The sequence below is a fragment of the Ursus americanus genome, chromosome 25, assembly GCF_024610735.1.
Source record: "Ursus americanus isolate L20-20 chromosome 25, mUrsAme1.1.p, whole genome shotgun sequence".
Lineage (NCBI taxonomy): Eukaryota > Metazoa > Chordata > Mammalia > Carnivora > Ursidae > Ursus > Ursus americanus.
In genome coordinates, this window is record NC_142151.1 from 44,971,039 (window position 1) to 44,984,462 (window position 13,424).

The 13,424-nt window shown below is 40.3% G+C and overlaps 1 protein-coding gene across 4 annotated transcripts in view; it reads right to left on the reverse strand.

Annotated features, from left to right (window-relative positions):
* CBX5 (chromobox 5) overlaps window positions 1–13,424 on the reverse strand; it is a 35,550-nt gene that overhangs the window by 11,209 nt on the left and 10,917 nt on the right. For 2 of the 4 annotated variants that reach the window (XM_045800868.2, XM_045800865.2), the window contains exons 2-3: window positions 7,101–7,279; window positions 2,462–2,648 (exon numbers count right to left, since the gene is read on the reverse strand). In XM_045800868.2, coding sequence (XP_045656824.1) covers window positions 2,462–2,648; window positions 7,101–7,237 — 324 coding nt within the window. In that variant the 5' untranslated portion in view covers window positions 7,238–7,279. Of the gene's footprint in view, window positions 1–2,461; window positions 2,649–7,100; window positions 7,280–8,829; window positions 8,853–9,070; window positions 9,179–13,424 lie in introns of those variants that run through there. The other 2 variants (XM_045800866.2, XM_045800867.2) reach the window with 2 other exon arrangements.

Genomic DNA, 13,424 nt, shown 5'->3' on the forward strand with positions numbered 1-13,424 from the left:
TATTTTAAAAACCTTATTATGGAACATAATGCAAACTTACCTAGTGGCAACATAAAAAAGATTTAGTAAGAATGCCCAAATGAACTAAATCTCTGATGTCTGATTTTCATAATAAAATCTCTTTGATCTGACATTCACCCTGCTTTTTTCTGAGAGATACAAAGTATTCAGGATCCAGGTGGTCCCCGAAGATACCAGAACCCACACTGGGAAGGAAATTCCATGCACGGATCAGAGGAGATACTGACTCAAAAACACAGCCTCTTTTGGGGGCGCTTAAGGGGAGGAGGTTCCCAGATGTGCACACAGCTGCTCACAGCTGGAATGCTGGCGCATGAATGGAGTCGTAAATCATAGCTGGTGGCTGAAAACAGTTTGCTACATAGAGAGGGAAGGGAAGAAAAATGTTCAAGCTGCTGAAAAGGAGCCGAGGCGAGGAAAATGCTAAAATCATCACACAGGCAGTAATCTTAAATCAGGCATAATGCCGACTAACAAATTTCTTCTGCAGTGGTCTAAAGAAAGAAACGCAATCCCCTCCTGTACCTTTAAAACATACAATCACCTATCTTCCCAGCTACCTACCTGACAGCTGCCAGCACTGCTGAGAATGCTGTCAGGGACCCCAGATGAACATTACAAGGGACGTGTGAGGGTTGTTTTCAAGATCAGTGGCATCGGAACCTGGCCTAGGAACGAAACTCTCTATGTTGGCCAGTAGGTCTAAGCCAGACTGCTCCTTTTGGAAAGGACAGAAACCTTAGGTAGAGGAAATTCACCCTGTATGTCACAAATGGCTAGTCACAAGTCTTCTGCTGTGCTGTTTTTTGGTCTCTTTACTTAGTTAGAAAATGAATCAAATGACAAAAGCCAGAATACAAAGGACTAATAAAAAAGAAAAAAAAGAAAGAACCCAAGTCTTAGCTCCTTAGAGAAGGGAAGGCAATCTCAAATTCCTTATCAGTACGCTATATCATAATGATATACACACCTCACCAGAATACAGTGGTTTTAAAAATAAGATTGTAAAAAATAAAATTAATCAGGGAAACAAATAAGGAGGTAGACACAAACCTAGAGTCCACTTTCACTTGTAGCCTCCAATCTTTCACTCGTATTTCAATTCTTTTTGGAACGCTGATCTCTCATTTTCTCTATCACTTGTGTAAGTCTTTTAAAATACTGATGCCTATGGTCCAACCCTCAGAAATCTTAATTTAACTAGCTTGGGGTGTATCTTGGGTACTGGGTCTTTTTTTAAAGCCCCCCACCCCACCCCTGATGATTCTACTGTGCAGCCAGGGCTGAGAACTAAGGTTCTAGAAAGATGGATATCAAGTAGAATAAAGATAAACAGAGAAGCTTATGGCAGTGACGCTAGAAGATTCAGAAGTGGACTTTTGCTTTTATTTTATTAAACATTAAGGGTATGATAACTCTGTCACAAGAAAGGCTTCATAACCTTGAGATAAATGAAAGGCATAGAAGCTGGGGGGAGGGGTAGTGTGTGTGTGTGTGTGTGTGTGTGTGTGTGTGTCTGTGTATGTACACAGAGGGAAAAGATACAGATGAAAAGAGAGGCAAGACCAGTGTTTATGCTACTCAAGAACTAAAGATCAGAAGAATTAAAGCAACTACATCAAATCGAAGCTTCATAAGCATACTTTTCAAACTGAACAATAAAAAGATTCAAAAGGAAGATGAAAATTAATTTATTTGGAACACACAGAAGTAATAGAATCAAAAGAGAATACACATGCCACTGAGCTGTACACTATAAAATGGTTCACTGTAGGGCGCCTGGGTGGCTCAGTTGAGCGTCCAACTCTTGGTTTCCGCTCAGGTCATGATCTCAGGGTCTTGAGATCAAGCCCCTCGTCAGGCCCCATGTTCCGGGTGTGGGGAGAGTCTGCTTGTGACACTCTTTCCCCTCTCCCTCTGCCCCTTCCCAACGACACACACGCACTCTCTCTCAAATAAATAAATCTTAAAAAAAATAAAAAGTAAAAAATAAAATGGTTAATTGTATGTTATGTGAATTTCACATCAATTTAAAAGAGAATATAAAAGTTTGAAAATAAGTGCTATCTTTGAAACAAAAGGAAAAAAGTAGTAAACATTTTAAAGCCCTTTTCTATCCTTAAAAAGTTCAAGTCCCTCCCTTGCTAAAGTAACTTAGCTGCTTATTTATGGAGAAGACCGGAAGTAGCTGTCTGTTTTGCAGGGATTTAATTTTGCCACTTTAATACAATTCAGTGCAACATACAGTACATTTCTCACACAGCCAGGAGGGGGCGCTGTAGTTAATCAACGTAACTCCCTAGAAGCTCTTTTGTTCAACAATTTACCTAGCAGGCCACCCTTAGAACCGAAACCACCAAAATACCGCTTGGGGGGTGAACAGAGTGCAGCAAGAGGCAAAACAATTATTTGTGGGGGAAAAAGAGGGAAAGAGGCTTACCTCTCTCTTTTTTTTGGATTTGATATCATCAGCATTGTTCGAGAAATTCGATTTCCTCTTGTTACTTTCTGACTTCTCCCTGGGTTTGTTATTTTCACCCTCCTTCATCTTCTTATACTTTTTCATAAACTCAGAAATTAGCTCAGGGCAATCCAAATTTTTCTCGGGTTCCCAAGTATTGTGCTCCCTGGGCACAAAGAATGGAAAAAAAAAAAAAAAAAAAGGAAAAGAATGAGGGGGAAAAAATCCAGCACTTTCTTTCAAAGAAGACAAGTAGGCAAAAAGAAAAAAACCCTACACTTAAAAGAGATAACTAATTTGGATCCTAGGAATCTATCCAAGAGAAATGAAAAAAATATATCCACAAAGAAACTTGCACATAATAACTTATAGCAGCATTTTAATAGCTAAAGACAGAAAACAATTCAAATGTCCATCAACTTGTGCATGGATGAATAAATGTGGTATATCTATACAGGAGAATACTATTCGGCAATAAAAGAAACACAATACTAATTAATACATGCCACAACATGAAAGAACCTCAAGAACAATATGCTAAGAAACCAGATGCAAAAGACTATATATTGTCTGAGTCCACTCATATGAAACATAGGAAAGACACATTTAGAGACAAAAAGCAGACAGTGGTTCCTTGGTTTGGGATTAACTACAAATGAGCTCAAGGGAAACTGGGGAAATTATAAAAATATTCTAAAACTGGAGCGTGGTAATGGTTGACAACTCTATGAATTTACTATCCATTGAACTGTACGCTTTCAATGAATGAATTTTATGGTATGTAAATTATACAATAAAGTTTTTTAAAACTCAAAATATGAATTCTGCTTTATAAAATATGATTTCATATGTATAATCACCTATGCAAATCCTGAGAGAATAATGTAACAAAGCATGCACTCCCAGTTTACACCATCTTCAACATGTTACTTATATTTTGAAGAAATGTCAATAAATGATTGGAAGACTGGAAGTAATTATTAAGAAAAAAGATAGTAAGGGCTTAAATCATCAGAATATAGGCAAACAGTAAGAAAGAGAAGACTCAGAAGTGGGATTTGGAGTACATTAATTCAATGCTGTGGATTCAAGTCTACTGTTACGACGTAGTCAAAATACATTTTTATATTAATTTAAAAAACCCAAACTGAGTAATTGAGTCTAGTTAAACTTGAATCAAGGGAGTCCTATCATGAGGAAAACAGTTACTATTCACAAAGTTGTTCTCTATTCCTGGCATGGGTTTTGGAAAACCAAACTACCAACTATATCATAAGCTTATGGAATCAAAGCATGAAATGTACCTCCATGAGAAAAAAACAGATCAGGTATCCTCTTCATGCCTAGCCAGTGGCAGTTTTTTTGATTAAATAGTAAGGGCTAGTTTTATTAAAATACATCTGAAAATATATCATAGAAACAGTTTCTACAATCCTTTCATTGACTTGGGAAAAAAATATTTAATGTGTGTACTATCCATTTTAAATATTTTATTTTGATTTTTAAATAAGGTATCTTTAGAGGGGCGTGGTTTAACACACGCCATAATACCTTGACTCAAGAAGCAGAATAATGGAAAAATCTGATATTTACTCTAGATTTAAAACTTTTTGCAAAAAGAGCTTGAGAATGATACAAGATTTATTTTAAAATCATTTGAGCTAAAATTAGAAAAGCCTCTCCTTCATAGCTCTTCTTTCAGCAAAAGACAAAAAAAAAAAAAAAAAAAAACCCTCATACAGTAACTTTCCCCTAAATCCACAAACCATATAGTTTACTAGCCCAGAAGAAATTAAGTTACCAAAAGCAAGAGGCACGCCAACACTGTGACACAAGCAAGCAGACATGGAGGGAGAGGAGCAAATCTCTACTGACAGCAAGAAAAGCCAGTCCTATAATGGGATTATCTCTTTTCCCACCATATTGGTATTGCTGCTTCTATAACAACCAATTTCCACCCAAAAGACAGCATGGTATAATTTAAAAAGAGCCTGAGCATTAGGACCAAAGAAATCTGATACTAGATCCTTGTGCCAGCACTTACCAGTTATGCTATCTTCGGCAAATAGCTTCACTAACTTCCTCATCTGTAAACTGAAAATACCTCTAAAGGCTGTTATGAGAATGAAAGAAAACACATGAGGTAGAAGAATCTGACCACTGCCTAACAAGTCATAGGTACTTAGTTCCAGACAATGCTAACGGGGCAAAATTTGTTCCAGTCTTTAATGAAATCCTGGGCATTTCTGAGAAAGTAAGGACAAGTGCTTTAAATTCATCTACCTCAAACTTTCTTTCCCTCTTTAATCTAGGTAAGTTACTAGTAACTCAAACACAGATATAGTTTCAAGTACCTTCAAAACGACCAACAATTTCCAATGGTGATTCAATGGGCCCAATAAACACCCTTAAAATCTTTCAATATTATTTTAATTCCTATTTCTAGGTCTCTCAAACTCATAATTTCTCATCTCTAAAGGAGGCGGTGATACCTTTCCTCTTCGGAAATACGGAGGGCATATTCTGAGCGCTGTGCTACACACATTTAGCGCTCTCTGTGCTAGAGATCCTAAGCTTCCTGCAGTGCTCGCGCTGTCCCACCTGAAGTGCCGAAAGTGTCCAAACGAGAAACGCTGGTTTCTGTAATGAAATAACCTTAAGTACATTCCAAAGGCTCCCGATTCAGACCTTTGTCCAAAGGTAGTCAAAATTTGAACCTTTTAGTACATTTAAGTCCTATACTTTAAAGCTATGATGTTCAATGTGCTAACTATTAGCCACATGTGGTTAACTGAATGCTTGAAATGTGACTAGTCTGAACTGAGATGTGCTATAAAATGTAAAATATACATGCGATTCTTAAGACTTAGCATGAAAAAAATAATGTAAAATATCTAATTTTTATACTGATTAATGTTGAAATAGCATTTTGATACTGTGTTAGATAAAATATTAAAATGCACTTTTCTTTAATGTGGGCACCAGAAATGTAAAATTACCCATGTGCCTTGCATTGTATTTCTATTCCACAGCCACTCCAAGAAGCCTACACCAGTTCCTACCAGTGCATTGGCAGTATGGAAATCCATGGAAAATCCATTCTTTGTTATCAGGCACCCTGAGAAGAGAATTAATCAAACACTGAGGCAAAATGTCTAATGATTACACGTATTTCACCTTTCAAGCTACCTTCTCTGTGCTTCAACGTGTCTAGTTCTATTTATTCCAAGGAAAAACAAGAATCACGTTTAGTACTTCCGCCTAAAGCCAGTTACTTCCTAACAGACAGTCTAGTCAATACTTCAGGATCATTCTTAAAGCTCGACTTTTACAAATGGGTTTTTAAGGTCTTCAAAAAACAAAAACAAAAAGCCACACAGATTATATTAAAGTATTAACTGCAGAAACTAGGTCGTGTGTATCTGAGTGTTCACTCAATTTCTTTTGCCTCAGCGGCAGACTTGAAATTAAAAAAATAAATACTGGGAGGGAAAAAATGTGGCCTCAGATTTAAGTTTCTCATTAAGAGGAGTCCCTCACCCTAGGTCACTTGTGAGATTCAAGGATCATTTTGGAAAGCTATGGGCTACGGAATGGATGACTTTTGCTTAAATGTATATATTTTAGGGGCGCCTGGGTGGCACAGCAGTTAAGCGTCTGCCTTCGGCTCAGGGCGTGATCCCGGCATTACGGGATCGAGCCCCACATCGGGCTCCTCCGCTGGGAGCCTGCTTCTTCCTCTCCCACTCCCCCTGCTTGTGCTCCCTCTCTCGCTGGCTGTCTCTCTCTGTCAAATAAATAAATAAAATCTTTTAAAAAATGTATATATTTTATTTTTTTTTATTTTTTTATTTTTTTTAAAGATTTTATTTATTTATACGACAGAGATAGAGACAGCCAGCGAGGAGGGAACACAAGCAGGGGGAGTGGGAGAGGAAGAAGCAGGCTCATAGCAGAGGAGCCCGATGTGGGGCTCGATCCCATAACGCCGGGATCACGCCCTGAGCCGAAGGCAGACGCTTAACCGCTGTGCCACCCAGGCGCCCCTAAAAAAATGTATATATTTTAGCATAGTTATGTCCAAAAGAATATTAACAGTAACAGTTTATACTTTTTTTTAAAAGAAGATTTTTTATCTTTAAGTAATCTCGACACCCAACATGGGGCTTGAACTCACAACCCCGAGACCAAGAGTCATATGCTGTACCAACTGGGCCAGCCAGGTGCCCCAATCACAGTTTATACTTACACTGAGCTTACCTGTCAGACCCTACATATACCCAACATCTCTATGACAAGTACTATTTCCTATTCCTATTTTCCTGAAGAGGAAAAAGATTAAGGAACTAAACCAAGGTCACCCAGCTCATAAGCAGTGGAACAAGAATCTGGCCTAAGCTCCACGTCTATGCACCTAACCAATTCATTATACTGTCTCTCAAAAGCATTATCATTAGAACACCAGCTCCAAGGGAGAAACTGTTCAGTTTACTGCTGCGTCTTCTGACTCTCAGGAGGAGTGCAGGTAAGGAGAGAAAAAGACAAAGATGGCAGTGGCTCATGGGAAAGGAAAGGTGTCCACCTCTGTAAAGTCCTATGGCCTAAAGAAGGCACTTACTCAGAAAAGCCTTTCCACTTCAGGAGATATTCCACTTGCCCCTTAACTACACGCCTGTCTAGCACCTTCTCGACGACATACTCCTCCTCATCCTCTGAAGAAGAACTGTCAGCTGTCCGCTTGGTTTTCTTTCCCATGTCTCACGCTGTGCCACCTGAAGGACTAAGGCCACCGGGTTCCTGCAAAGAGGAAGGACAAAATGATCAGAACCCACGCGAGGAGGAGTCTCGTCTTGATGGAATGCAGCGGGTATAACACGAAGTTGCCATGTACCCCTCTCTTGGGTCTTGAATCATTCTACAGATGGTTCCTAAGAGTATAAGAAAAAAATGGTCAATTCCCACTTTCCCAAACACAACTTCCTCTTCAGCTCATAATACCAAAATCATTATTATACACACAACTGTCTAACTCCTCTAGTTTCAGATTCCAAAAGACAAGTAGTATGGTATGTTACTCCTGGGTACTTCTGTAACTGTTAACAAGCCAGGATCTCAAAAAATGCAGAAAACTACCAGTTAAAAGAACAGGGACAGAACTAAAACCTTACTTATATGGTGAATAAGGTTCTTCATAAAAATGAAAAGAGAAAAGCCCCAAAATGTAACCATCCTCTACTCTGAGGATCTTGACTAGTCTCTTAGCAGCACAAAAAGGCCTGGTCAGGCATCTTTCACTACTGTCTTCAGTGACTTGGTGTATCTTTCCTTTAAATAAATTGAGCTTGTCCCTACACTTCACAAAAGCAAGGCTGGCATCTCAGATACACTAAGCCTCCTTTTCCATTTGGGGATGGGAGAGAGGCAGGGAGAAAAAAAAAAATTTAGTCCAGAAAAAAAAAAAAAATGGTCACTGGATTGTTCAGTAATTCTCATGGCTCAACTAAGCCAAATCCTTACGGAGGTACCTTTCTTAACTGGAGTTGACTTTGGGCCAAAGGAAGAGGAGGAGGAAAAAGAAGTCTGGCCCCAAACTCACATCAACACGAAGCCTCGAAACACAGAGGAACCATTCATAGGCCCAAGGAAAGCTGAAGCAAGGCGACACAAGTGGAAACTGAGTTAAGCTCAGAAATATGCACAACCAGGGGGTACTCAACACAGAATCTAGTTTTTAAAATCCCCACATTGTTGTTTTCATAATCATTTTTAAGAATTCTTCTTTAACCATGTTAAATGGTGCCTACAGTCTGGATTATAGAGTAGCAGGAACTGTTTTCTTAGCTGAACTCCATTTTTATTTTTCTGTAATCTTAAAAGATTTTTTGCAGCACTGTCTAAAAATATTTCCATCCTGGCTAGAAGATGACTCCCAGGAACAGGGAAGGCCACTACTAATCTCAGGATTGTGTTCAAGTAGCATAAAAAGTTGCATTTATCAATTTACTTCAAGTTAGCAAAATTTAAGGAATTATTCCAAGAACATCTAGCTGGAAAACGTATCTCCAGAACCTATTAGCAATAGATCTGCCCACCCAAAAAACTGTCTGTACCCATTACTATCTGTAAAAAAAACTTAAGTTTTTATTAAAGTACTTTATTCGGAAGAGGGGGTGGAGGGGGAGAACGGAGACAGGAGTTTCAAAATAATTTTTCCATGAATTTAGAAGAGTCCTAGGCTTCAAGAAAAAAAAAATCTTATTTATTTAAAACAAAAACAGCCTCAGACCTCACCAGAGACAGGAAATGTCATATTCCAGGGAGAGTACCCCACCCCCACCCCCACTCACCTTGGAATTTCCGGGAGCTGAGCAGTTTAGGTCAAAGCGCTGGGGTTAAAATCAGCCCCGGGTTAGATGCATGCAGTTAAGCATTGTGGCTATGGCCTCCCCTGCCTCACGAGGAAAAACAAGGATTTACATTTGTGTTCTTCAGTTTGAGGGAGGAAAGAGGAAAATCTCCCTTTATACCTTCATGCAGAAGAGGAGCCCCAAAGGTAGAAGATGAATGGGGGTTCCCTCCTTTACCTACCGGATCGCCCCAGTTCTTTCTTTCCCTCTGGGCTAACAGGAGGGGCCTCCCCTCCCAGGTCTGGGGCTTGGCGGGCTGGCAGCTCCCCCGCCCCCACCCAGCTGCCTGGGAGCCACTGCGCAGCTGTCCCAGCCCGTTGCCATGGCAACTGGCAGCAGTACTAGACTAAGGGGGGGGGGGGCGGAGAGGCAAACGGAAAAGTTAAAAGGCTTAACTTTCCTTTTCAGTGAAGACTGGGTGGAGAAGTTGGAAGGTACTCCCTTGGACTCAAAGCGAAGGCATTCAGAGCTCAAGGGAATTGGTTCTTGGGTTTTAAACCCCAAACCTGTGCTTACTCCTCTAAGAGCACTGGGAATTAATCAATAGCATTTTAAGATCATCTAACAGGATTATAGCTCAACTGGAAGGGGGAGGGGAAAAGCTAGGTCCCTCTGCAACAGGATCAGTACAAACCACTCACCCCTAACCCAGCCCACCAGAAGCACTTGAAATAAGGCCTTTTCTACCATCTGTCACTGAACAGTTAATTAAAATTGCTTGGGGGGATGGGGGGATAAGATGAAAGGGGGGAAGGGAAGTATTTCAAGATACTATACAACCTTCCGTCTTGGGATTACTAGATACAGAAACAGAATCCACACTTGAAGCACTACCTAAGAACCTACCCACTAAAACTACAGGTAGAAAAAAAATGTAATCCTTAAGTAGTTTTTAAAAAGAGAGAGGAGAGCATCCAGCCACAACCATTATTGTTGAATTAAAACCACTTTTCGGGGTGCCTGGGTGGCTCAGTCAGTTAGTTAAGCATCTGCCTCTGGCTCAGGTCACGATCTCAGTGTCCTGGGATCAAGCCCCGCATCAGGCTCCCTGCTCAGTGGGAAGTCTGCTTCTCCCTCTCCCTCTGCCCCTCTTCCCGCTGCTCCCCACTTGTGCTCTCTGCTCTCTCAAATAAAAACTTAAAAAAAAGAAAACAAACACTTTTCATTAGGTGTTATTGTAATGTTATGAAATGAATTTTTAAGTAATTACTACCTACCCAAGGCATTAATATATAATAATTTAAAACTCCATATATCAGTAATCCCTAATACCTGAAAAAGGAGGACTGATATAAAGAGCTACTTAGAGACTTGCAGTCCCACAAAGTTTCTTTTCTCCTGGCCCTAAAGAACATTTTGGAGAGCTCCAAAACCTTCCTCTGCTTTACGATTTGGGTCTTTAGAGCCAGAGGTTGCTGCCACAGGAGAGTAAGAAAAAGGGACAATCAAAAGCAAAGACCCCCAACCAAGGAAAAAGTAGAGAATAGTTATTATTTCGGTTATCAAACAGAAGAAATTGTAGGGAATGAGAGTAGACAATTTTAACTACAGAAAATTTCCTCAAATTTGAATGGACCTGTCATAAAATCTCTGGGTAAAAAGTGCCTTTCTGGACTCTCCCTAACTTTTTAATACCTTTTGTACTTAAGGGATATAAAAACAATGCCAAAGGAGTTAGATCAGGGTTCTCACTGTGTGATTAACTTGCCATGTGTCATCTTGAGTAAATAATTTGAGATCTAACCCCAGAATCACTAAAATGGGCCAAATCCCACTGCCTACCTCCTAGGGAAACAGTGAGTTTAAATAGAGACCAAATAGCTGGTAAGTCCCCCAAAGAGAAGCTTTTGTAAAAATATAGGGCCAAATACAACAGCAGCAGGAAATATGTGACCTTCCAAATTCCTAAGCCGTTAAACCCTATCACATGCAGTAACTCCTGCAGCTCAAAATGTGAGTAGACAGCAAGAAAGAAGGAAGAGAATCTTTGTTAACTAGGCACTAATAAAGCTTTAGAGAATAAGCAAGTACATTCTCTCTTAATGGTAAAATACTTATTCTTACTCCTTAAAACTCAGAAATGGCAGTATGAAAAGCCTAACAGTAATTCTGTGAAGAGATAAAGAATGACAACAATATTAGTATTTTAGTGAAACCTTTGGGGGGGGGGTGAAATCAACAAGGAAAAGGACAAAAATATTCTGGTGCCTACCCCCTCCCTAAAACATCCGGAAATAATGTCAGATCAATTTCCTCCTTCCCACTCTTTAAGAACTGCCTAAAGGGCGCACAGCTAAGGTCCCTTTCTCTTTGGGAAATGGGTTTTGTAACAGCTGACAAATCAAATTGGGCCTAATGCCAGGAGTCAGAGTCCAACCACAATATTCTGTAAAGAATGGCACGCAACTGTCTTGTAAATCTCCTGGACAGTCACAGATCAGAAGCTGGCAAGGATGACGACATAGTTCTGATGGAATGTGTCTTATCTTAACCTTGAAGTTACAGATCTGCTCAGGAGCAGCAGTAAGAAATGAGAAATGCACTCAGACATCGGAGGGGACATAATTCTCTTTTAGACAGTGCGACCCAGTGTATTAGGGTCAAATGAAACACAAAGCCAGACGGACAATTTAAGGGCTAGCGCCTGTACCAGATAAAGCATCAAGACTGGTGGTTCACGCTGAGCCTGAGAGGAGGGAGCGTTCAAGTATGAGAAATGAGACATGGCTGGCAGGATGATGGAGTGATTAAGGTAGAATCCTGATACCATGACGAAGGAAGAGAGGATGAGCCTCTGAGCGCAACGTTATCCTTGTGGAAATCTCCATAGGAAGGGGTAAGCAGCTTCTCAAGTTTCTAGAATCTTTCGGGCATAACAGCTCTCAGCCCTTTCTTGACTATACACAGTAACTCTCTGGTAAAGGCATCAACAACTACACCTAGATTCCAGCAATTTAAATTTTTTTTTTTTAAAGATTTTATTTATTTATGTGACAGAGAGTCAGCCAGCGAGAAAGGGAACACAGCAGGGGAGTGGGAGAGGAAGAAGCAGGCTCCCAGTGGAGGAGCCTGATGTGGGGCTCGATTCCAGAACGCTAGGATCACGCCCTGAGCCGAAGGCAGACACTTAACAACTGCGCTACCCAGGCGCCCCTAGATTCCAGCAATTTAACTGCCCATCAGGACATGAGAAAAGAGCAGGCCCCAACAACCGTTCGTATCAACGACACAAGGCAGATTCACCTTACAGGCCTCTGAGTGCTGGGCAAAAAAACCCCTAAACCAGGGATCTGGTGAGAAGTCAGCCTTGAAAAAACATCAAAGAGCTTTGTGGTCAGGCACAGGCAGAACCCACATTCCAAGTCGATGACAGGAGACTTCTTTAACAGATAAATCTTCCAGGGGAAAAAAAAAGGAAGAGGTGAGTAAGTGAAGCAGAAAGAGAAGGACCAAAAAAATCCCACTCATTATAAGGGTTTTAAAAAAAATAATGTTAGAAACTGTCAATCCCCAGAAGTTAGAGAAGCCATTAGAGAAAACTGGGGCAATCCAGAACAACAGAGGTAATGGTTAGCTATTTGCATTTATCAATCCTGGATTCACAGAATCGCCCACATAGGGTCTCTGGGATCTGTTTGTCCAGTTCAGGCTCTGCTCTAGTCCCTCCAGTCACTACTTGGCGATGCCAGCTGTCTTGGTGGCTTTTCTTAGATCTTGGTGTAGCACATTTTATTTTCATCACTACTTACGAGCAAAAGTATATATACAACATAATTCTAAATCTTTCTCTAAGCCTGCTTTGTATTTTTAAAAAAGTAATGAAAACCAACTGGTAAACTGCCTCACTGAACCACCCACTGAACTATCTGGAGGTGGTAGTCAGACCAAATGTCAAAACACACAATCAGTGAGCTCTCTCTTCATTTTAGAGTTTCTTTTTTCTCCCCCCCCCCAAAGATTTTATATTTAAGTAACTACTACGCCTAACGTGGTACTCAAACTTACAACCCCAAGATAGAGTCACATGCTCTACCGACTGAGCCAGACGGGCACCCCCATTTTAGAGTTTCAATATAAAATCTGTAAGCCCAGGAAGAAGGCAAAACCCTTCAGAAAGAAAGCCTCCAGAAAGAGGGGAAAGGGGTGAGGGCATATGTAAAGCTCCATATCACATGTATTAATTAAATACGCGGCTGATGGGTGACTTCAGTTGGCCCAGGCTTGAGAAATTCCCATTTCTCCCCAAAGGGCTTTGGGAAAGTTAGTGGCTTACGTGAGGACCGGATCATCAGCTGCAGCACTGCCTGCACAGCGTCCTCTATGTAGCCTTATTGTAATAAATAAAACGGAAGAAAAGACACCAAATTTACAGAACCGTTTTAATCTGGTCTATATTCTTTGTTCTTTATGGATCTAGAAGCACCAATGATTTTAAGTTTGTAACACATACAGCATAAAACTAAAATACCCTCTATAAAGATGTTTTCTTCCCCTAGATTTATGATTTCCAAAGTATTAGCCATGTGGCATTTTAA